General features: G+C 40.7%; 1 protein-coding gene across 2 annotated transcripts in view; it reads right to left on the reverse strand.

Moving 5' to 3' along the window:
• Positions 1–717: 717 nt before the first annotated feature.
• The window catches only part of exoc6 (exocyst complex component 6), a 38,670-nt gene continuing 16,143 nt past the window's right edge, over positions 718–23,244 (reverse strand). Inside the window, exons 6-25 of one of the 2 annotated variants that reach the window (XM_069664260.1) lie at positions 22,060–22,113; positions 20,567–20,717; positions 20,316–20,477; positions 19,960–20,028; positions 19,101–19,184; positions 18,893–18,939; positions 18,479–18,599; positions 16,820–16,891; positions 16,639–16,736; positions 15,141–15,246; positions 14,837–14,946; positions 14,602–14,713; positions 14,386–14,520; positions 13,897–14,076; positions 13,078–13,107; positions 9,792–9,933; positions 8,927–9,000; positions 3,248–3,360; positions 1,707–1,718; positions 718–1,206 (exon numbers count right to left, since the gene is read on the reverse strand). In XM_069664260.1, the coding sequence (XP_069520361.1) occupies positions 1,080–1,206; positions 1,707–1,718; positions 3,248–3,360; positions 8,927–9,000; positions 9,792–9,933; positions 13,078–13,107; positions 13,897–14,076; positions 14,386–14,520; positions 14,602–14,713; positions 14,837–14,946; positions 15,141–15,246; positions 16,639–16,736; positions 16,820–16,891; positions 18,479–18,599; positions 18,893–18,939; positions 19,101–19,184; positions 19,960–20,028; positions 20,316–20,477; positions 20,567–20,717; positions 22,060–22,113 (1,999 nt within the window). In that variant the 3' untranslated portion in view covers positions 718–1,079. The remainder of the gene's footprint in view (positions 1,207–1,706; positions 1,719–3,247; positions 3,361–8,926; positions 9,001–9,791; positions 9,934–13,077; positions 13,108–13,896; positions 14,077–14,385; positions 14,521–14,601; positions 14,714–14,836; positions 14,947–15,140; positions 15,247–16,638; positions 16,737–16,819; positions 16,892–18,478; positions 18,600–18,892; positions 18,940–19,100; positions 19,185–19,959; positions 20,029–20,315; positions 20,478–20,566; positions 20,718–22,059; positions 22,114–23,244) is intronic. The other variant, XM_069664261.1, reaches the window with a different exon arrangement.

Consider the following 23,244-nt stretch of genomic DNA (forward strand, 5'->3'; position numbering starts at 1 on the left):
ATTCAAATGCATTAGACTTGAAAATTTGATCTGTAATGTCGGTGTGTTTCATGTTTGTTTGATTCCGTGTAGCTCTGGTACATTCTCTGCTAGCACCGCACTGTTATCGTTTCCTATTTTTCTCCAACGATGTGTAATCACCTGAAAAAAACTTTTTAGAGCAACCTTGTTTCTTGTGTCTGTGAGTATACCATTTTAGTTTTTTCAGCTTTTAACATGAGAGCCATGTTTAACACATGCAATCTGGTTAAAGTGGAGAATGCTGATGGATTAAGTATTATGAGCCTCCTAGTATGACTTTAAATAATCATAGTTTTATTAAATCTACGAGAAGTTTTTCACAACGAGACGTGTTTTTTACTGAATAATTTAGAGAGCAGATTAAATGGCTTCATCTCTGTTGATGAATTTGTTATTCTACAAAGTGTAACGCATGAAAACAACTTCCGCCTTCAGCAGTGGAGGAAAGAGAAATTCTGTAATTTTCAAGAGTTGTTTCATTGAACATCTAATAAATATAGGTGACCTTTGACCTTATTGTCCCAGTACTTGTAAGTGTCACTTCCTGTGTTGAACCAGTTTGCAGCTACAATCATTACACTCTCACAGATGTACAAAACATAGTTTGTCTTATCATAGCCATTAAAAATACTTTACAAACATTTCACTGTTCACTCCTGTGGAGCGTCCAGTAAACTGTTTTGTATGAACGTGTGTGTGTGTGTGTGTGTGTGTGTGTGTGTGTGTGTTATTTACATGGAGTATTCAGTTAGGTATAACAGTAAGGGGAGCATATGAGTTTATGTGTGTCTCGACTGTTCCCTGCATGCCATATACAGAGTGTGTATTGCTGTGCCTTTATGTGATGTGTGTATGTCCCTTTTGTGTGTAAATTCCATGTGTGGTTCTTCTGTGTGTCACTGTCGTGTTGTGTGTTACCATTTCATTTCATGTGTTACCTTTTCAAGAGTCTTGGCAGTTCAGTGTGTGCATGTGACTGCATGCATGTTTCATTCTTTATTTCTTTGTGACACACGAGTCACTCCTATTAATGGGAGTGTGTGTGTGTGTGTGTGTGTTTATGAGGACATGCCGTTGACCAGGCTCCTCAGCTGTTTGACCACAGTCTCTATCAGCTTCTGTTTGTCTCTGTCGTTCTTCCGGAACTGAGAGAAGATGTTGTTTTTCTTACTGGTGTCCTTCATCCTGGAAAACAAGGAGACACAAAAGTTACACAAACACTCAAAATTTCTTTAGATTATTAGTGTCCAGGTTTAGTTTGTCGCTAAATGCTTTTCAGTCATATCAGACACTGAAACATCAGGATTAAGCTTGAGCTGGCAGAATAAATAAATAAACGTTTTATCAACTACAAGGGGCAAATTTTCACCTTCAGTTACTTCAGTTACACCAGTTCAAAAGCAAGATCATTTGTGTTTATTTTTGGCCCTTCCAAATATCACAGACTTGGGTAAAAACATACTTTAGCCTGTATACAAAATCTAAACAACGTCAACAATCTGTTGATCTTGAACTTCTAAGAAAGCCATTGTCCAATGTAAGAGAGAGCTTGGGCGAGAAGTTTAAAATGTGTTTCAATCGCCTGTTATTTAATATGTCTTAGTTTACACTATACTGCTGGTTCTACACATGTCAGAGTGTGCATGTAAAAGACCAAAGAAAAGCAGTGAGAAAGCTGCACCTACCCTCTGTAGACTCTGAGCAGCAGCAGAAAAGATAGAGGAGATTTAGAGGAGCGAAAGAATTGAAACCAAAACAGACACAGCAGCAACATTCACATCTGCGGTTGTCATAAGATCTATGCAATAACTAAAGTACAAACATGTTATTACGATGATAAAATGTCAAATTGGGAAATAAACTAAAATATTTTTCTTACATTAAACATTAAAATTACTTTCTCTTTTTAATGCACATTTCAATCAGGGCAATTTGGCACATGACAATTTGTGCTACATTTGAAAGAAATCCCTGCTGTCTCAGTATGGAGAGATCTTTATTCAACAGAGAAGTTTTTCAGTTTAAGAGCATAACTTATTGATTTTATTCAAGTTTTTGTAATGCTTTCTGCCCTTGCGCTTAAAGTGTTAATCTTGAATATTTCAGTTTCGTTCTCTTTGGCGGCACCTATGGCGATAAACGGTTATTATGGGAGCACACTTCCCAGCTATCCAGACAGTGTTGCATGTGTGACGTCCAGTTGGCTCCGGTTGTAACTCTTGATTTTCCTGGCTGACGGTCGCTTTCCTTTTCAGACTGTTTGCTTCATCTGAGCGTCGAGTTTGTTTCTTTTTCTTTGGATTTTCACTTATTTTTGAAGTTGTATCTGTAGTCATCCATCTTTTCTTTGTTTGTTCAGCCATAGTAGATTACTGTTTACTCGCAACACTTGCAGAGACCGGAAAAGCAGCTGCTTAGCTCCGCCTACTCTCTCTGGCAGACCAACCACTGCTGGATGATGAAAAACGCGTCACTAACTGGGCGCCGCTTGTGATTTTTTCTGTGAAAGTTGCACCAGACACCCAGTCTGTAATACTGCAAATGCAAAGGCTTTTAGGCTCAATCACCATTGTGTTACCTCATTCGGTCATAGACAGTGACTTAACAGAGATTTACCTAAATGAAAATCTTTGAGATTATTATTTTAAATAGTCCCTTAGAATTGCACTCACTTATACTGTAGAGATATTCTGCGTAGAATTCTGAATTCTGTGCTGACTCTGTCAGCTGGAAGCACATGATGTCGGATTTTGTCTAATCCTAAACTCATAGAAATCCAGGTGTAATGTTGATCGATTAAATGATCTCTGCTTTGATGCAGGTGGGGATTCATTTACAGAGCTCATCCACTACCGCCCTCCATATCCTTAGAATATGTACTTTCCTTTTGCCTTGCTTTCTTTAGATATCTTTGCAAGAAAGAATACATCTACTCACATGAATACAATTTAAGAAAAAGCTGAGCAAATTTAAGCGCAACTATCTGAGTGCAGGGGTGGGGGGAAAGCATTACAATCTGAATGTAAAATCAATGTCATGCTCTTAATAGGAAAGGCCAACCTGAATATAGAAAGGAGAGTCTACACGTATTGAAGTAAAATACCCTTGCATTAGTACTTAGTATTAGTACCTCTGAAAAATGTGAGCTGTCAATGCTACCTGGCCTTTAAAAAGTGTTGAAGTACAGTATTATACACAGCCGTGTGAACCTTGCAGATGCACTTACTTCTCCAGAAGAGCCAGGGCCGTGGCTGGATTCACTCTCAGGTATTTGGAGGTTGGCTGGCCGTAGTCTGCCAGGTAGGTCGACCAATCCCACACCATGAACAGGTCAAGGAGCTACAAAACACAGAGATACCAAATTCATAAAGACTTGGTGGCTGAGAGGACAGAGGTCACCCTCATTATCTCCAAGGTTACAGTAATCTTCAAAACTATGCAGCAGATACACTGAGCCAGTGAGTGAGAGCCGTGTTAAAGCCAGGTCAGAGTCAGGGTCAGGTCATGAGATGATTGTAAACACGTGTGTATCTTGGGTCACTGTGTTACTCTGAGATGCAGAGGGAAGACAGAAGAGTGAGGGAGGAAGAGAGAAGAAGGGAGAGAGGGAGGGGGTTTTGCTGCTACGTGACGAGTGTTGAGTGTGAACAGGAACATTAAAATGACCCCCCCACGACCCCTGCTTAACCTGATGGAGATGACCCCCCTACCCCACCACACACACAGTGTATGCTAATGTCATAGGGTGAAACAGCTGGGTGTTTGGGTCATGTTGAGGAGCAGTGAAAGAACAGCTTAGTGATAATAGCATTATTCAGCTAACTGAGACTCCGACACACAGAGAGGCTTAGCAACAATGCCATTATTCTCACCTGGAGCTAAGTGATGAGCCACATCTTACTCTGACACCCACTGAACTCTCCACAACTCACAACATCAACAGCATTTTATTCCTTAAAGGAAAAGTGTATTTCAAGTTAAATCTTGTTTTCATATATTTGACTGTTGTTTTTATAGATTGTGATAATGTTGCTATGTTTATTTGGATAGGTGGGACTTTGGACCACTCAAAGGAAGTTACCTTAGTTATATCTTTAGATTGTCAAGTTTGCAGATCTAAAAAACTATGGCTAAAGTTCTACGGCCTGCTGTGGTCTGCCATATTAAATAAAACTACACAGGTGCAAAGACTAAACTACTAAGCTAAACTAAACAACTTCTTCAATATCCCAACCCAACCAGGGGAATATTAAGTCCTTTTTACATTACGATTCCGCCACAGCGCCGTAATGAAGCTCTGTTGTTACGCCGCCTTTGCCATTTTACATTGGACCAAGCAGCGCCGCAGTGTGTGTTTTTACGTTGCAGTCCAGCGTTGCAGAAGCAAAAGGCATGAAACATGTAAACAAACAGTGCGAGCTTCACATACACACACAGCGCTGTTCCGCCCCGCCAACTCCCTTGTTTACACTCATACCGTTTTGCTACTGTTACGCCTCTGTTACTACCTCTGATGCCAGCTCAGAGCAGAATGACTTCCGCCCACCATTTTGTTTCTGTGCGTTTTACACTAAGGACGAGGTGTTTTCTGGGGTTTACCAAAGGACTCTCCTGACAGAGACTTGGCTCGGAAGACTCCTCAATTCTCCCTTCACACATTCAAACAGCTCTTTTGATAGCATGGTATTAGCAAAAAAACATTATTCTCAAAGACTGGAAGACACCAACTCTACCATGCTTCAGAAACTGGTTGCACAAACTGGTTTAGGTTATTCATAAGTAGAAATAGCAAAGTAATAATTTAAAATAACTTAACTTAAATGGGAACAATCTTGGGGCCCCTTTAACACTTGGATTCTTTCTGACAGCATTTATATATTGACTGTCCCTTTTCTCTGTTGTGTTTTTGCACATTCCCACTTTGGACAGCTTGCAATGATATGTATGCTTTTGTGTCCTTGACACATTGTTTAGACAAATCTCTGTTGTTTATTTGTACCCCTCTTGGTGAAGTGTGTGTGTGAGTGTGCGAGTGTAGGTGTGTGTATTTTTAGGTTGCGTTATGGGTTTTGATTTTTGTTTGGAGGTGTAACAGTCCCGGCTTGAATGTAAAAGGGGCTTTGGTCACACAACCATCACATGAACCTGACAGATGACCCTAAATGCAGTGAAGACAACAATCAGGACAACAATCAGTGTAATCTTGGAGCATTCTGCTGGACAAGCTGAGTCCTGTCATCATAAGAGTGAAATAGTAAACACTTATGGTAAGTATTCAGCTTTTGGCATCAAGAAGAAAAGTTGACTTGTCCTGGAAAAGATCTAATGGGAGTCATAATGTTGAATGTTTGCTCCAAATTCTAACAGCTCTTCTCTTTGGAAATATCTGCAATGAGATTTGGATAGTTGTTGGGAGAATAGGATTGCTGATACAATTGGGCTTACTTGTTTAAAAGAGGGCTAGGCTCAGGGTGAGAAGTGTGCTGCCACTGCAACCTGGAAGTGGAAAACCAGCAGAGAAGCACACATAGCACAAAGTCTAATTTAAAAGTCTATTCTAAATCTAAAAAAAACTTGAGCCAAAGTTTTACAGCCTGCTCTGGTCTGCCGTATTAATAATCATCATTTATATAAAGTAGCATAAACAAGTGTATGTAGTTCTTATTAGTTAGTATGTAGTTAGCCAGTAACCAGTTTTTTTGGTTTCAGATTAAATCCACATTAATGTTAGAAAATCTGTTTATGTTTAAAATGCAATCCTTGCAAATCGGATTTCATGAACGTTTGGAGTTGGATTTGAATTGTGAATTGTGGACCTCAGTGCGACACAACGACTTCATGATGCTTCAGAGCTGGAAAGCATCTTCACCAGCGTATGCAGTAACTGACACCTACGTCATTAGCACAGAAAACTATGAAGATAGATCGGTGATGTGTGGACAAACAAATCACATCTGATCTATTGCAAACAACAGCGCAGACAGTCTATCTTAAAGATCTGGTGAGAGAAACTAATCTGATTGGCCTCCAGTCTTAACGAAGTCCGAGACACAGGCTGTCTCTTGCCTCTAAGGAGCCTGAAGGGTTTTTTGGTGATTACAATATTTATATGCTCAAGTGACAGAGCGAGAAGTTCCCCATCAGACTATGTTGGCACATGAGAAAGTTGTTCCTGAGTTATGCCATTTTTAAAGCATGATTCTTCTTTTCAAGTTCTGGTTACTTTTAAAGTTATATCTTAGAAAAGACGGCAGCTGTGGCATGTCAGGGGATGCTGAAGTTCATCTTCACCAGGCATTGGCATGAACTTTACACTTGTAGCTATATTTTGTCCATTTACAAAAACTTTTCATATGGTGAATTTAATTACTTATGAAAAAATGTACTTATTAGGGAATTGTGGAACCTTCTTAAATCAAGATTGGTTTTAAGTCAGTACTTTAACATAAACAGAACAACAAACATTGTGCACAAATATCTCTAAGTTGACAAAAGAACCTTAAAAATGTGTATTTGCAATCATTTCTCTCTCCTAATGCGTCATTGAAATGGTCCTAAATATTGACTTTTAATCTCTCCAAATGGTTACAGGATAAAGATCCAAAAGCACATATAGCTACGAAATTAGCAGCCATAAGATAAAGGAGAAGTAATAGTAAAAGGATGACCTCTGTGTAACCTCGGCCTGTAGTTGACTCCCAAACCCTTTACCTAAGGCTAGGATTAACATGTCGTCCTTGCAGCCTGTATAAAAAGGGAGTATGGTCACATCTTGTGTGTAATGAGCTGCATTGCAGGAAACTAAGCTCTCCTGAAAAAAAAGGGTTCAACAACAAATACTTAGAATGAAAAATTCCAGAGAACTTTTTAAGAAATTAGTTTTCAAATTTGGCAACTTTTAGGAAAGAAAATAAATAGATCAATTAATATTTAGCATTTCTCAACCTTCAATTCACATTATTTTTAATTTCTGTTGTGGGTTCTGAAAAGATTTTTGTATTCCTTGTAAAAAAGAAAGTATTAAAGACCAGCTCCAGTCATGTTTTAGAACATATAAAATGCTCTGCTTGAAATAATAAATTGTGTCTGATAGGGTTTTTTTTCTGCGAAATACGTTTAATTACCGTGTAAAAATCGTCCCAAGGCATCTCCTCCTTCTCCCTCATTAAAAATTCAAAAATCTGCATAGTCCCCGCCCACTATGCAAATGTTCAACCGCCCCCTCTACTGGAAAACAGAACTCGTCTCTGCCATCGCTAAGAGGCAACTTGTTGAAACTTAGATAGCTTGAAATGTAGTAATTAGTAGTAGCAACGTTAACGTTACTCGTAGTCAGTTGTGAGTTTGTTAAAATTACGATGACGGTTACAGCTGGCTCGCGCATCACCGAAGTGGTTGTCATAAGTTGCACATAATGATATGCATAGCGTCACCCCGTCCATTAACGGGGTTGGCTCCTTAGCTTTGTGACGTCTCAAACCTGCCAATCTGAAAACGTGTTGTTCAGCCTGTCCTTGGTACACTGCAGTTTAAAAGCAGACAGGCCCAGCTATGGAGATGACTGCTGATGTTGTCCCTGATATGTCTTGTAGCACATGGAGATGTTTACACGGTTAAACACTTGATTTTCACTGGAAATCAGAATCAGAATCAACCCATTTAGGTTTGTTTTAGATAGATTTGTTCAGTAAAAAAATCCATATAATTAAAACATTTCAGAGTAGGCTTTTTTTTGATGGGGTACACAACCTCAGTACTTCTTCTTTTTTCAAGATTATTTTCCTGGCCATTTTTGAGAGAGGGAGAAGGGGGGAGAAGAGAGTGGGACTGACATGCAGTGAGGGATCGAGGGCAGGAGTGGAGTCTGTGGCCGCTGTGTTGAGGACTGTAGCCTCTGTATATAAGGCGCCTGCTCTACCGACTGAGCTAAACCATCGCCCCTAACCTCAGTACTTCTTAACTACTGGCTTAATGCCTGGGGCCACAACAGAATCCTACTAATAGCACTTCATTATGTGAATGCAAACTATGCATCTGTCCATACCCAGGAATTCTTGGGTATTGAAAACATTTCATCATCAAAATAAAATGACATTACACATATGGCCTGTTAGAAGTCCATGTAAGGGAGGAATGTCATATAGAGCTGGATTTAGTCTCATCCTTGTGTGCTTGATATCTGTTTCTGTGCCTCTGCTGTCTCGTCTGTTGAGGCACCAGTTTGAGCTTCACTTTGGCTGATGCACGGAGACTGAGTCGTCTTTCTATATTCACATGCCTGTCCTCTAACTCTGCATTTCCATGTTGTGAGTTAGATTAAAAACTGATAAAAGGAGCAGGAAAATATATCACCTAGTGTTGACTGGGGGAGGTTAGTTTAGCTCCTTAGCTACTGTAAAATATGTTTTCAGTTTCTGGTCTTTTTTCAACCAACTCTCTAAGTGTAGTGCTGTGACCTGGACTGGGGGCAGAGCCAAGCCTCCCTCAGGCTCAGATTAACCGGTCAACACAGAAACAAGTTAATGAGACCCAGCAACACTTTACATACCACTGGTGTTTACAACAGAAAGGGAGGCAGACGGTTTGTGCTTGTGTGTGTTGAAATAGGAATGTTCTTGAGCAGGTGAACTACAGGACAAATGAAAGTTGAAAAGGTCACACACAACATGCCAGTGAAGCATAATACTGCTGGATGTGATGGTAGTGGTACAGTTTTGGGTGCTCTTTATTTGACATCAGGATTGTCTCAATATTCAATAAAAAACACCTGGCATAAGAATAAATAAATTGAACCTAGTTATTCAGTACATTCAGTGAATCTAACTAAGCTCTCCTACACTGTGCTGGCGAGTCTGCGCACACAGGTAAGGTCATTTCTTCTGAGCAGCTTAGTGAGACAGTTTACCTGTCGAAGGTCGATGAAAGCCAGCTGGAGTGTGTCTCCTTGAAAGCCAGGGACCGGCTCTGAACTGGCAAACACTGAATAGAAGTAAAAACACCAGCAGACAACAATCACTTCACAGACTTCTGAACACATAGGTACATTTTTCTTATATATACAGAGACAGTGGGGAGTTTGGAGGCGTACAGTTGTTCATAGAGCATTAAAACACAACTTAATACAAAATAACAATCAGACTTTCACTTTCATTTGATCTACTAAAAAAAGACTATGGCATGGCGTCATGATTTCTAAGGCATATTTTTGAAGTTTAGGTACAGCTGGTTATTGGCCAACATACATGCCAATACGGATACAGATATATCTGCAATAAGAAAATATTGGTGGATAAATTGGGCTGGCCATCGTATTCATAAGGCCCCGTGTCCACATAGCGCCTTTTTCTGAGCGCCAGCATCTTTTTCCAATTGTTTCCAGTGAGGACCACACAAGCGCTTCAAACCAGGGCTCCACAGCGCCCAGCAAGTGCTTTTCTGCCAGAAAAGGGCGCGATGGACACGGGGCCTTAGGCTCAACTAGCCACTCAACAAAGTTATTGAGAGTTAAGTTTCTAGTTTCTTTTATTTTTTTTGTTTTATGAATCTGATACTAAATATACCAACATTCCTAAACTTGACGCGGAAGTTATCAACATGTAAGTTAGTAATCATGGAGAGTTTTATTTTGTTTTGGAAACTCTCATCAAGACCTTATGACAACAGAAAACAACAGTTCTGTCTGTGATCAAATTAAACAGACTTTGCAGTCCTGCTGACTACACTTAGTTATAAAATCCTTGAAAAAAGACTTCACATTTATTTGTACTTACATTCACACTGAATGACATCTAAGTTGAACTGCTGAATGGCCCCCATGCTGATCTGTTTGAGTTCTGTGTCCAGCAGCATCTGCATCAGTGATGTGGACAGATGCTTGCAGGCTGACATACAAGCTGTCTGGGCCACTTTACCCTGCAGAGAGAAGGACAGTGAGAAGGAGAAGGGGGAACAAGGGAGGATGCAAAAGAGGAAGGAAAGATGGAAGGGTGTGGGAAAGATTAAGATGGGAAAGTGAAAGGCAACAAAAGAGTACGAGAAGGCAGGGAGAAAGGTGGTAGGAGGTCATTGGATGGGTAAACATAAAAAGGTGGATTGGGGTATAAGAAAGTGTGTAGAAGGGTTAGGTGATGAAAAGGAGGAGCATAAAGAGGTATGAAAGAGGTTTTGCAAAACAAACAGGAAGAGAGGAATGATTTTGGGGATGTGGATATAGAAGCAAAAACAGATTTGGGGGATAAAAAGCAAGAAGGCCAAAAGATAAACTGTTAGCTCCACCTTGAAGTTTGGATAAACAGAGATACACGTGTAAAGTTACAGTAACAGGCACTTGCCACAATCCGCCATCTATCCAAGGAGTCAGGAAACTATGTTTTGTGAGCAATAAAGCTTCTGACCTTTAAAGGGAAAAGGACAGAGATGGAACCCAAAACAGAGGGAGCTAAAACACTTTCACTTTCAGATTGTGTTTGTACTAAACACATGGCGCGTTTTATGTCCTGCATGTAACTGCTGTAATCGATGCTTTTGCCTGTTGATGAAGACCATACAAAGGGAAAGAGAAAAGATGATTACCAACAATGTATGTCTACAACCAGAGCGAACCAAATGTGAGTCTCTGCTGTAATAAACTACGAGACCCATCAGCCTCAGCAGGACAAGACTGAAGACGGGCAAGGCATCTCTCACTGCTTACACAGTCTACTTTCTCTGCACCCGGTTAGAGTTGCACAGATCCAATACAGACTCAAAAAGCTGAATAGGGTATCGAAACAATCAGGCCAATCCTATCTATTAAATTTTGGAAGTGTATGTTTATTAATTAAATTGGCAGATGGCTACGTGGTCGCTGACTGTCAGCTTTCAGCGATGGAACATGGCAGTCGTCAGTGGGCCCAACCCTACTCTCTTTCAGGAATCCTAATGTTTACATCAGTGCAGACAGAGGGGTGCATGAAGCTTTCACAGCAGTGGTTTGTATCAATGCAGAGTGTTGATACTAACTGCCATGGTAACAATCAATCACAGTGATGATGAACTGAACATTGATGGTGCTTTAAATTTGCCATCATGTGCAAAACATCACACTCAAATCAAAAACCACAGATAGCCCAATGCATGCAGGTAAGGCACAACATGGCTCAGTCAATAATGAACACATGGAACACTCCAAAAATGTTTACAATAATGAGAATTAGTGAATGTTTCTACTACTAAAGGTTGCTTTTGTGAGGAGGTATGTTTTAACTTATAATCCACATTGAAACAGGTGGAATTGCTTTAAGTTAAATGTTCAGAATGCTTACAGTAATTTGAATGGATGTGAAAATCATAGTTCATGTTTTTGGTTAACAGGAACTGAAGAGAAGATCAACACAATCCATTCTCACAGATACTCATGCAAGACACCTCTCAAACCCAGGGATGATGTGGCGACCCCCCAAGAATAACTCAGTCATATTGATTTACATAAGGAGATACCCCAATTTAAAACACTAAAAAAAAATCAGTGATGGCAACTTGCAAAAAAACATTTGTAACCATGGAAAGCCACAGAGGTTTGGTACAAGAAAGTCTATCCAGCAGGGAAAAACGTATATATATACAAATATGTTTGTATGTATATATCTATGTTTGAGGTCCACAACATCCCTTTAAACACCCATCATGCTGACATTTGACCGGCACACGGCAGTGATACATGATGTTGCAGGATTAAGTGCTGTCCATTCAGTGAGCTGGTATTACATCTCAGCCTGATGGCTGCAAATGTTTCATCACACAAACTGTTGGTCCTGCACAGACTGGTAGCCAACATGGGGACTTTTCACACACAAATACGCATGCCACAAAGTAAAGGGCTTCTGTCTGTTGATGCCCACACTGAGAAGTGCCTTCTCACACTCAAAGTGCGTCGACACAAAGATGGCTGAATTAAAAATGTTTAAAGAAACTGTTATTTTAAATTGCCACTTTGACGCTTGAAAATGAACTTTTAGAAAATGGTAAAAAAAGTTGAAGATGAAGCTTTAAAATAAACAACGATCTCTGGTTGGGGGCTGTAAACTAGATTGAATGAATTGTCGTCTGATCTGAAAAGGCAAAAGCAGGGTTTAGCATAAACCATGACCCGCCAAACAGGATAATAACTTGTTCCCACAAGATAATTACTTCCTCCCACAAGATAATTAACTTGTGCGCACGAGATAATAACTTGTTACCACAAGATAATTAACTTGTGCGCACAAGATAATAACTTTTTTTATTTTCTAACTTTTGGGACTTCAGGGGCTCCGTACTTTCTAGTTTTTAGTAGTAAAAAAAAATATTAAGATACAATAAATTGTACATCTTTTGTCTTAAGGCATTCATGGTGTTGCACGTGGTTGAACACATGAGGAGTTACAGAAGCAGCTGTATGACAAAGACAGCCGTATGAAGAATAAAATCACTGTGTAAAATGTGCATTTCTTTCACAGAGCATGAGAATAATTTGGACCCAGCCACTCTTACCGCCATCAGAACAGGGAGCTTCAGCCGACCGCATTTCTGATTCTGACGGACAAACACTTCTCGAAGCGATTCAATTAAGAGATCTTTGCTTTCACGTTAAATTGAAAAGAAGTGACGCTCTCACATCAAACATTAAAGCAGGGCGACTGGATGATCTTTGAAAATGTGACCGGTTATATAAAGCTTCTCTAGAATACCGAGGCTCATTCAGATTTCCCATCATGCAGCTGGAGAAACTTACAGGCTTGTTTTTAAATGGTAAACATGTTATTCCAACTTGTGCAAAAACAAAAAGTGTGTACAGTGTTTAAGAGAGCGGTTGATGTGAACAAGCTTTCTTGGCCACCATCTAGTGGCTCTTTTAAGTCGCCCTGGATGAAAAACCCCATCCTGCTCAATCCTCAGTAAGTATTAAAACAGGTGCCAGAAGAACCAACAGGCCTGCAGAAGTAGAGCTTCCACAGTCAAACATCAGCATGCTTTTCATCTCCACTCTGCCTGTAGAATGGCAGTATAGTATTATAACAGCCAGGCAGGTATACTCACCGACATCGATGCATGGTCATTGTTGTTATTCTGAGCAGAGACACCCCCAAACCAACCAAAAATGGAAGACGGGGAGGGAAAGAGGGAAAGGAAAGGAAAAGAAATGTGCCAACAATAAATGGACAGGAGGAGGTAAATTCAACTAGAGATATCTTGCATGCTAGACAAGTCAAATTAATGAAGGAGTTAAACTGCTAGTAAAAGAAATTAGTTACAGCGCTGTTAATTACAGGGGGTGTGGATGGGGAGACCAGACATTCTTAAAAACAAAATACAAAATAAACTGGTAGTCATTCAAGGCACGATAAGAGATTTTAAAAGGAAGAGCAGGCAGGTGGCCCACTGAGGGAGGATGAGAACGGGCTGAAGCTGTCTGCTATGAGGGCCGAAACACCCTGACCACGTCCTTCACACTGTGATATCACCAAGTGTGTCATGTTGAAGATTATTTCCGTATGTGCAAACGCTGTCTACTGCTGAGTAACAGCACGGTTACCATGCATATGGACGGACCACCAATGCATCACACATTCAGTTCAACATTAAAACTGTAACTAGACTTTCAGATAGTACGCACACTTTAATAGGGATGTGATGAAGAGGTAGCACAACAACAGAAAAAATCGGGAGGAGTTAGGGATAAAGGAAAGAAAATATAATAAAATGGATTCATCACATCCCCATTACCAACAAAAAACAATCAGCACAACCACATACAATTTAAAACAAGCACAAAGGAGTCTAAAAACAAGGAAGACGGTGTTCCACAGGAGGAAGGCGGCTGGTTCGATGGGTAAGAGGTTGGAAGGTAAGACTTACCGGGAGGTGTGTGAAGACCTGGAAAGTGGAACGCAGGAAGTTGATCAGGTCCATGAGGTATCCAGAGGCACGACCGTCTGACTCAGACATGCCCCATTCATAGTCTGCAAGCTGGATAAACTCATCAATCTTCTGGTTGAGTTTGGTGTATATCTCTCCCTCTGCAGCGTGACGAGCATCCTGAAAAATATGGTTGAGAAGCTGCTTTGACAAGTCGTAATAGGATTAACACAATCTACAGCCAACCTACAATCATGTAGGGATAGACACTCCAATTTATAATACGCAAGTCTGGGAACTCTAACGCTAGCCAATATGCTAGCATGGTCAGATCATCGCCCCATTCACCATATTCACAAGACATTTTTATCTGATGTCACACTCAATATTTATATAATGCTGTACTGCTGTTTCCCAGCTTTGCAAAATGTATAAACGCAAGCGACCTGCTAAACGGTCATCATTTCAAATACAAACCGTATAATTTACCTTGAATGTGGATAAGCCGTAGAGCCTCGTGGTGTGTACTGTTTCGGGGGAGACATTGGTGATGTTTGTTATAAACTCCTCCAGATACCTGCAGGCCTGCTCCAGGTGCGTGGTGTTTATGATGATCTGCACCAGCTACATAAAGAAAGTAACAAGTTTAGACCTATTGTTGGTTTACATGATGTGTGTGATTGGTAACGGCTGTGTTTTTCATACCTCAGTCAGTCCTATGTGAGGTTTCTTGATGAGGTTCTGCAGACAGCTGCTGAGCGTTCTTGTCAGCAGAAGGTTGGTTGATTTTCGCAACATGTCGTCGATCTCTGTTGAACTGGACAGACAAGGGTACAATAAGGAGTCTAGATATTTCAGCTGCACAACAAAGAGACAAAAATTCAGGGAAAAGGCCAAAGGCCCACCTATGGTACAGATAGTAACATTCAGTGTGACCAACCTGCGGTGTAGTGACTCAGAGAACTTGAGGCTGGCGTAAATGAACTCTTTGACCTGTGTGTAGATTTGAGGGACGGACTGAGACATCGGTAGCTTCTTTGGAAAGTCCTGCTGCTTGCACATGTGCACAGATACAAAACAAAGAGAACAATCAATTCACATGACCAACTTGTCCAATAGCCCACAGGTTACTAAGGGAAGGGGCTTCGCCTATCACTAAGCATGCATAATAAAGTACTCAATACTAGAATGACAATGTGGAGTTATACTGTATGTTTTAACTCTCTGGTATTAGAACTTGTTACCTTCTCTATCTCAGCATCGTGGAACGGAAAGCGACTGACCACCACTTTGTACTCCTCCTCCGTCTCCACTGGGATGGGACTGTAGTTGTCCAACTCAAAGATCTCCCTGTGAAAAAAAAAAAAGTGTGATTCGAGCAAACTCGTGGTCCAAGTGTGTGTCTTTTTCTTTTACACAAATGTTTTTCAAGTTAAGCTTCTTCAGTTAACTTCATTTGATTAAATCCAAAAATGAGAACATGCTGCAGTTGTATTTGTACTTATCACAAAGCACATTCACTCTAAAATTCAGAATAATGGTCACAATCGCCTAAGACAGTAATATATGTTGTAAGACGACAATTGTACATGAAAAGTAAACATATAGAAAAGACATTAAAGCTACAGAAGCAACATTATTTTAGAATTTGGCTCAAATAACACATTTTGTTCATTGCGTCACTAACATTATTAAATTGCAATGACGTTGATGTCTGACCTGTGACTGTGAGCGTATTTTTGTATTTAGTTTGTTAAAAAATGTGTCCGGTGTGAATCAAACAACAATCAGAATTAGCTTTTCACGTAACTAGCCAATCACAGCGACTGTACAAACTAGCGTCATCTGGCTTCTTCGTGACTTGTGTCAGCAGCGCGCATGCAGAAGTTGTGTCAGGAGCTAAGGCAACTTGCGGTCAATTTTCTGTACCTCCTTTGCCGACAACAGCATATACTGTTAAAGAAGCAAAAAGAAGGAAGACTATGGAGGAGAAAAAAGTTACAAAGAGAGCCTTAAATAAAAAGAGGGATCAGACGAGTGGGAGTGTAAGGGGCTGAAGAGCGAAGCATTGCAGAGGTTGCCCTGTTCCTTCTTGACAGGAAACGGTAGCTCTTACGGTAACAGCTAACGGTAGCACTAAGCTCCAACACCTAGAGGTAAAAAGGTAGTCTACACCAAGAGTTATAACTATAATGATATCTTTAGTAGAATTTGAACATTTTGACAGCAATAAAGTGTACTTATTGGAATAAACAGCATCTCTCCTCTCTCTCTCCTTGCCTCGGTGCTGCAGAGAGACAACGGCTACGCGGCACACACCAGTTACAAAATGCGCATGTATATTTGGTGTAGCGGAGTAATACAAAGAGTTGGAATGTTTTTTACATTCAAATGTTCATGTTGCTTACTGCCACTTTAATGTATTTTCAAGCTACAATGTTGATTTTTAGTTTACAAATGAAAATAAGACTATTTCCTGTTGCTTTTATTCACCTTTCTCTTGTGATAAGGAGTGTAACATTATTCTCTTACACGTCAAAAAGGTTGAGAAATGTCGAAACGTTAAACAGGAATATATTTCATTGGCCAAATGTTCATTTCTCTGAGGGTAAAAACTCAACCATCGGTCTCACAATAGAGTTGTTCATAACTGAAGATGTGTTGTTGGAGTTTTGGATTTGTGCGAATATCTCACAAATAAATGCAATTACAGTCAAAGAGCTACACGTCAGCAGAGCTCACCTGAAAACAAGTGCCCACTTCTTCAACAGAGTTTCATTGTACTGGTCTCTGACCTCAAACAGCAGGTCAAACAGCCGGTTCACTGGGAAACCATAACCCTGTAGACACACAGGAAACAGGTGTCAGAATATCAGCAGTTCTTTAATCTTCTGAGTCACATAAAGCACAGCTCTGAACCCACCTGTAGTGTGTCAGCGAAGATGACTATGAGGTTCTTCAGTTCCAGGACCAGGTCTGGGTCATCACAGTATGACTAGGACAATAAACATCATAATCAGCAAGATACTAGGCAGCAACACCAACAAAAACATTTAAGAAATGGTCATGATGGTCAATGGTTGTGTCCTCTAAAATAATTATTTCCAAGTAAATGAAAAAAAGATCTCCATGGCATCTACATGACTTGATGCATCACGTTTGATGTTAAAAATAAAGCTGTAAGATTGTACACCTATGAGTGATGGCGCAGAAGCTACTGATTCAATGTCCTACTCACTGTAAAGATTCAATGTCCAAATTAAAGAGAAAATCTTACACAGATGTGTTTGTAAACTATGTAAATGAAGAGCTAGGATAGAAAGCCTGACAGGCGGAGCTATAGTGACTATGGGACTTGGGTTGTGGGGGGGGGGTCTTAGCCAAGGGTCAATCAACACCAAGAAGGTCCCTCCATTTTTCTGAGTGCAGAGTGATTTATGACCCTGAAAGCAACACAGTTGAGTCCTTAACACTGACACAAGGAGCCTGCCAAACAGGAGTGTGTAAATCAACAGAGTAAATGAACACAGCCAGAGATTTGACGTAAAGCAGCGGCTGCCTGCCTCTCTGTTTACTCAGACACACACATACACACACCAACAAGCAGCTGGAGACTGAACTAAACAATGTCCCTCACGTTAAGACAGTTTTATTAGCCTGTTCCTGACATGCTCTAATCGTTGTTGTATGTGACATGTTTATGTCATGCAGCGTGTACTGTCACAAATGTATTCATTGATTTGTTGTTTTTAACAATGAGATGTTAATTGAGGAATTTGTGTGTTTAAATACATGAGGTTGTAACAGTAGCCTTTTTTACACTGCAATTCCGCCTCAGCAGCGTAATGAAGCTCCGTCCTCATGCCACCTTTGTCATTCTACATTGGACCAAGCAACGCCGGTCTAAAGCAGCACCAGTGTGTATTTTTAAATAGCGTTCAGGCTAAATTGTTGCCTTTTTTAAAAACTGAATTAGAAGTGGAGCTGCTCATGGACAGGTCTGTGAAAAAGATTTCTCCCTGTGGGCTGCCCATGCAGTGGTTGTAAGAGCAGGACCCCTGGCAGTGTGGAGCTGCCTGTGTCATGGCCCAGCAGAGGGGCTGGAGGCCAGGGGGGGACACCAGGGCCTTTGTTAATGTTCTCACCCCAAGCTGTGCGGCCCATTCTCTGGCCTGTTAGCATAATCCTCTGGGTCATTTACAACTGAGTGCAGCCCAGCGGTCAGGAATATGCCTCCTTAATCTGCTGTTATTGTTGCAATCTGTCTCTCATTAAGGCCCCAATGACCTCCTCTTTGGCCGCATGCGTATGTGTGTTTTGACCTCTTCTCTTGAGAGTGACATCATTAGTGTGTTTGTGGGTGCGCTGACCTCTGCAGTGTTGTGTGTGTGTGTGTTTGTGTGTATCAACCAGTGAATGAAGCTTCTTCCAGGATAAATAGATCCACAGCAGGCTCTATTATCTCTATTAACTTTCAACAGTCACCTTCTCATTCACAGTGCCCTCCCTGCTGGCTGTGTGTGTGTGTTCATGCATGTGTGTCTTTCAGTGTGTGTGTGTGTGTTAGTGTTTGTGAGCCTACAGAGTGTGTGCGAAGCACAGCGATGATCTTGGACAGTGCCATGTTCCACAGTTCATCCGTGTAAGCTCTGGTCACAAGGCCCCGCGTTGCATGAAGGATGTGGTCCTCAACAACAAAGAAACTGAAAACACACACACAGATAACTCACATCTCAATACTTGTATTTATGGTCACAGAGAAGGAGCACATTGTGTGCCCGAAAGTGAAGCCAAGGGTTTAAAATGCTTTTTTTTTTTGCCTTAATCCACCTTTGTTTTCATAAAGCCTCAGTTTTTCTGTTTGAATGCTTGTAAAAACTTAGTTATTGTTTTTTTAATCTGTTGGTAGAGCGTCCCATCACACACCAGCTTTTAGACGTTTATCTGTCAAAATCCAGACTGTGACAATGAAGTTAAAATGGGGGAAACATCTTACCCTACAATCTGATTGAAGTATCTTCTGTACCCCTCGACTGTCTCATGCTGGAATTACAAAGACAAATGTTTAGACACACAAGAACGCATAATATAAACTAACTACTAAGTGATGAGGTCCTTAAATTTCATCATTTTGTTTTTCTTATAGTGCTTCTAAATCAACTATTGGCTGTACTGCTATCAGAGCCTATTTGTGTGTTGCTCACCATGTTAGCCTGTGGCTGCAGGACTAGCCGGGCCTGTTTCTTCCTCTGCTTTCTGTAGTAGTTCTCAAATGTTTCCCGGTCACCCTGCAGACACAGAGAAATACAACAGACTTCATTTACTTCTCCAAAAGTTACTGTCAATGACATGAAAACATGACACAAAGATTTTTGAAATGAGTTAACGCATGGCCCAGCATAGGAGAGCAACTCCTCAGGTCAGGACTCAGCTGTCCACCTACATCTAAAGAACAAAGGACACTCCTTTGATGACAGCAAGGTTCACATCCTGGCCAGAGAAGACCGTAGGTTTGAAAGAGGTGTAAAGGAAGCCATCTATGTTAACCATCCCTCAACAGAGGTGGTGGCCTAAAACACCACCTATCAGCCCCTTACAATGCAGTGTTGAATTCTCTGCCCAAAGAGCTGAGATCACACTCAGGATCATGTGAGCTTAACGACCCATCAACACCAGTGGGTACTAACGACTCTTAGTGATACTGGGTTCACAGCTCCGGCTAACGACTCACCCCTGATTACACATCTATTAGCATACTAATGACCTACAGAGGCTGATATTTGTAGCTCTGTCCACCAGTCAGTTAGAACTGAAGAAGCCGAGTGGGAGGTGAAACGTCTTCAAGATCTTCAACCAAAGTCCAGTTCCCTTTTGGATTAAGCTTAGAATTACCATCACCTGGATGACTGTGAACCTTCACAGACATCAGTAAAGAGCAAAGGTCATAAAAAGGGTCAGTAAAAGGGTTATTTATTCATATTGTATAATGAATGCTTCTCCACCACATTGTTGCTATGATCCCTTGTATGGACAAGTGTGTGTGTGTGAGACAGAGACACCTACCAGCACTGTGTAAATGTGTAAACACCTGTAGACAGGCGAGAAGTCCACCAGGTCCTGAGCTGTAAGTACCTGAAAGACAAGGATGATTACACTCATTCAGCAGCAATGGAAAAAACAACCAATGAAAACATATTATACTTATAATATAGTCCTTCTGGGTGTATGTTTGCAAGGGAGCTCTCAGTTATTAATTATGCAGCTGACTTTTTCATCAGGACTCAAACAATTCAGCAGCAACCACGTAAGACCTAAACGCTCTGTAGGCTCAGGACACAAATAAACCTAGTTTAGAAAAAACAAATTATTTCATTAAGACCACTTCCTGTCACAGTGAACTTCACACAGTGCTTCCTCACTTCTTCATCACCCTCCTCCTCTTCTCCTGAGTCGTCCTCCATCATGAGGCCGTTGTGATGGTGAGTGTGTGTTCGTCCGTTGAGGGAGTACACAGGCTTGGTGTAGTGGCCCGTACTGGCCTGCTTGGCTACTGCACTATTAAAGGTCCTGTGCTGCTGTGCCTAAAGGGACAAACAACACATACGCACTGATCAATGAGCTGATCAACACCTTCTCACATCTGATTTGATAAAAAATGGAACCCTCATACCTGTCTCATGGCCGTCTCTCCAACCTTGTCGGAGTGTTTTCTGATGCTTTCCAGGAAGTCCTTGAGGTCTGACATAGAGATCTCCTTGATCTCCTCTCTGAGTCGGGGCAGGTTTTCAGCCATGATTTGACAGAACCTGTACTGACTTACCCTGCAGGAGACACAGCAGCAACAGTCAAGATATGACCAAAAATCCAACCAGCAATTCAATCCATTCAGCATAAGTGAAATGTATGTATGAAATAAGAATGCAGTGCAACAGCTGACAAATGAACTAAAACCAATATTGATGCTATCTACTATCTGTTTCATGCTACCCACACCCCAGAAAACATAACTTTCCAGTAAACAATTTTCGTAATATTTCCAGCATGACTTAAAGATATAATCTCAAAGATTGTCATTTAAATAAATGTCTTTTAAGTCACTATCTATCACCGATGAGGTAACACAATGGTGATTGAGCCTATGGTCCACTGATGAAAGCCTTTGCATTTGCAGTATTACAGACTGGGTGTCTGTGGCGACTTTCGCAGAAAAAATCTCAAGTGGCGCCCAGTTAGTGACGCGTTTTCCGTCACCCAGCAGTGGTTGGTCTGCCAGAGAGGGTAGGTGGAGCTAAGCGGCTCTGCAGGTCTCTACAAGTGTTGCGAGTACAGTAATCTACTATGGCTGAACAAACAAAGAAAAGATGGATGACTACAGATACAACTTCAAAAATAAGTGAAAATCCTAAGAAAAAGAAACAAACTCGACACTCAGATGAAGGCAAACAGTCTGAAAAGGAAAGCGACCGTCAGCGAGGAAAATCAAGAGTTACAACCGGAGCCAACCGTGGACGTCACACATGCAACACTGTCTGGATATCTGGGAAGTGTGCTCCAATTAACGTTTATCACTATAGGGGCCGCCAAAGAGAATGAAACTGAAATCTTCGAGATTACCACTTTAAGTTCAAACCAATGTTACATAGAGACTGGAGATTTGATTTTAGGGGTCAAGTAATACTGCATTGTTAAAAAATCTAGGTGATTCAGACTTTTTGGTTGTGTCTTGTAGTGTGCATGAAGTCATCCTCAACATTTAAGAAAAATCCCAACAATAAAATCTGATTTTGGAATTTAGAATGAAGTTTCATATTGATTAACAACAAGCAACACCACAAGAGTTAAATAAACCTTTGGTGGGAATCAAACTTGCACAGAAAATAAATCTCGATTTTGAAAACTTGTGTCTGGTGGTCAAATTTTTAAAATAAACATTATTTCTGATTTATTGGTTGCAGTGACTGTTTAACAAACCGAGCATCGACAGTACATAAATGCATTAAGCAACAGGTATCGTTCAGTAGTTTTTGTGAACATTTTTTCCATTTCAATGAGTCCCTGCTGAAATATATTAAAACTACTGTGAGTCTAAGCTGTCTGGTGCCATGCTACAAACTCATCTCGTCTTTGGAAAATTCTTTAATGAACCTAGATGGTAAATCATACCTGGGAATGTAGACCTTTTCCAGCTGCTCCATGGTTTTTAGCGCAGCATAATATCTGCAGAGAAAATATAGCTCTTGTTAGGATGCAGTCACAATTATGCTTATTTAATAACAACCAATAAAGGATACTTTAACAATTTTTTCAGCCTTAATTGATCAGAAAAAATCTGTAAATCTTCGAAGACAGGAAAAAAGAGCTGGTGTAGAACAGACTTTATAAGGGAGCATTGTTAGACATCAATATAACAGTCCAACACACTCTGATGGCAGTGGATCATCAGAAAAGTAACAGCTGGCAATGTGCATAACTAAAGCGTCCGGGGCTGATGCCCATATTTAATTTGAATCCTTTTTCATCCAAGATGGATGACATGCCAATATCATTGTGCATCTCCAGATGAGTGTGACAGCGTGAAAAATCAATGGATGACTCTTTTAAAGGACAGTTTAACGGTTTCAAAGTACATTCGAGGTACCTGGCAATAATTGTCTCTAACTTTTCTTCTGTATATGAGTGACTGAGCAGTATGCTGCCTGGTTAAATATGAACCAGGGCTTGTTCAAAATATAGGAGACAAAATAACAGTGTCAAAATCAAGTATAAAAAAAAATTAGACCAAGATGATGTTTTGTAGGAACTTAACAGATTAAGAAAAATAATTTATTAAATTGTAAGAAGTGTGTTCCAAAAATTGTGGGCAGTGCTGTCTCCTTCAAATCCCTACTGATTGACCAATTGCTTACGTTTTAAGGCTTAACAGGGCAATTAAAGAGCAACACATATGTCTAATGCATTGCATGCAGTACAGTCAGATATCATATTCTCAGTGCCCATTCAGCCACCTGAGTTAGAAAGACTTGAGGCCTTTCATAGTGTGCTCACGTCACCAGGGTTCAGCCTGGGGTCAGTGTGCTGAGCTCCCATCATTAGGCTAATAGGCAGGCTGTGAAGGGATCTAATTGGTCGGTCAGTGAGTGTAAAATGTGTTGTATACACATGAACAGAAGACAGCCTCATGAACTGTACAGTGAAAAGGTTTGTCAGAGTGCAGAGCAACAGGATGGACGACACAAAGGCTGCAAGTGGCAGGACACTGAAGAGAATGTGACCTGGGCACCAGCACGTACAGTACAGATAAAAATGTGCATATGTGCCACACAAATCCATCCTAATTTATAGAAAGTG

Source organism: Semicossyphus pulcher, unplaced genomic scaffold (genome assembly GCF_022749685.1).
Source record: "Semicossyphus pulcher isolate SPU_LCO1_2020_fin unplaced genomic scaffold, fSemPul1.0.p SCAF_16, whole genome shotgun sequence".
NCBI lineage: Eukaryota > Metazoa > Chordata > Actinopteri > Labriformes > Labridae > Semicossyphus > Semicossyphus pulcher.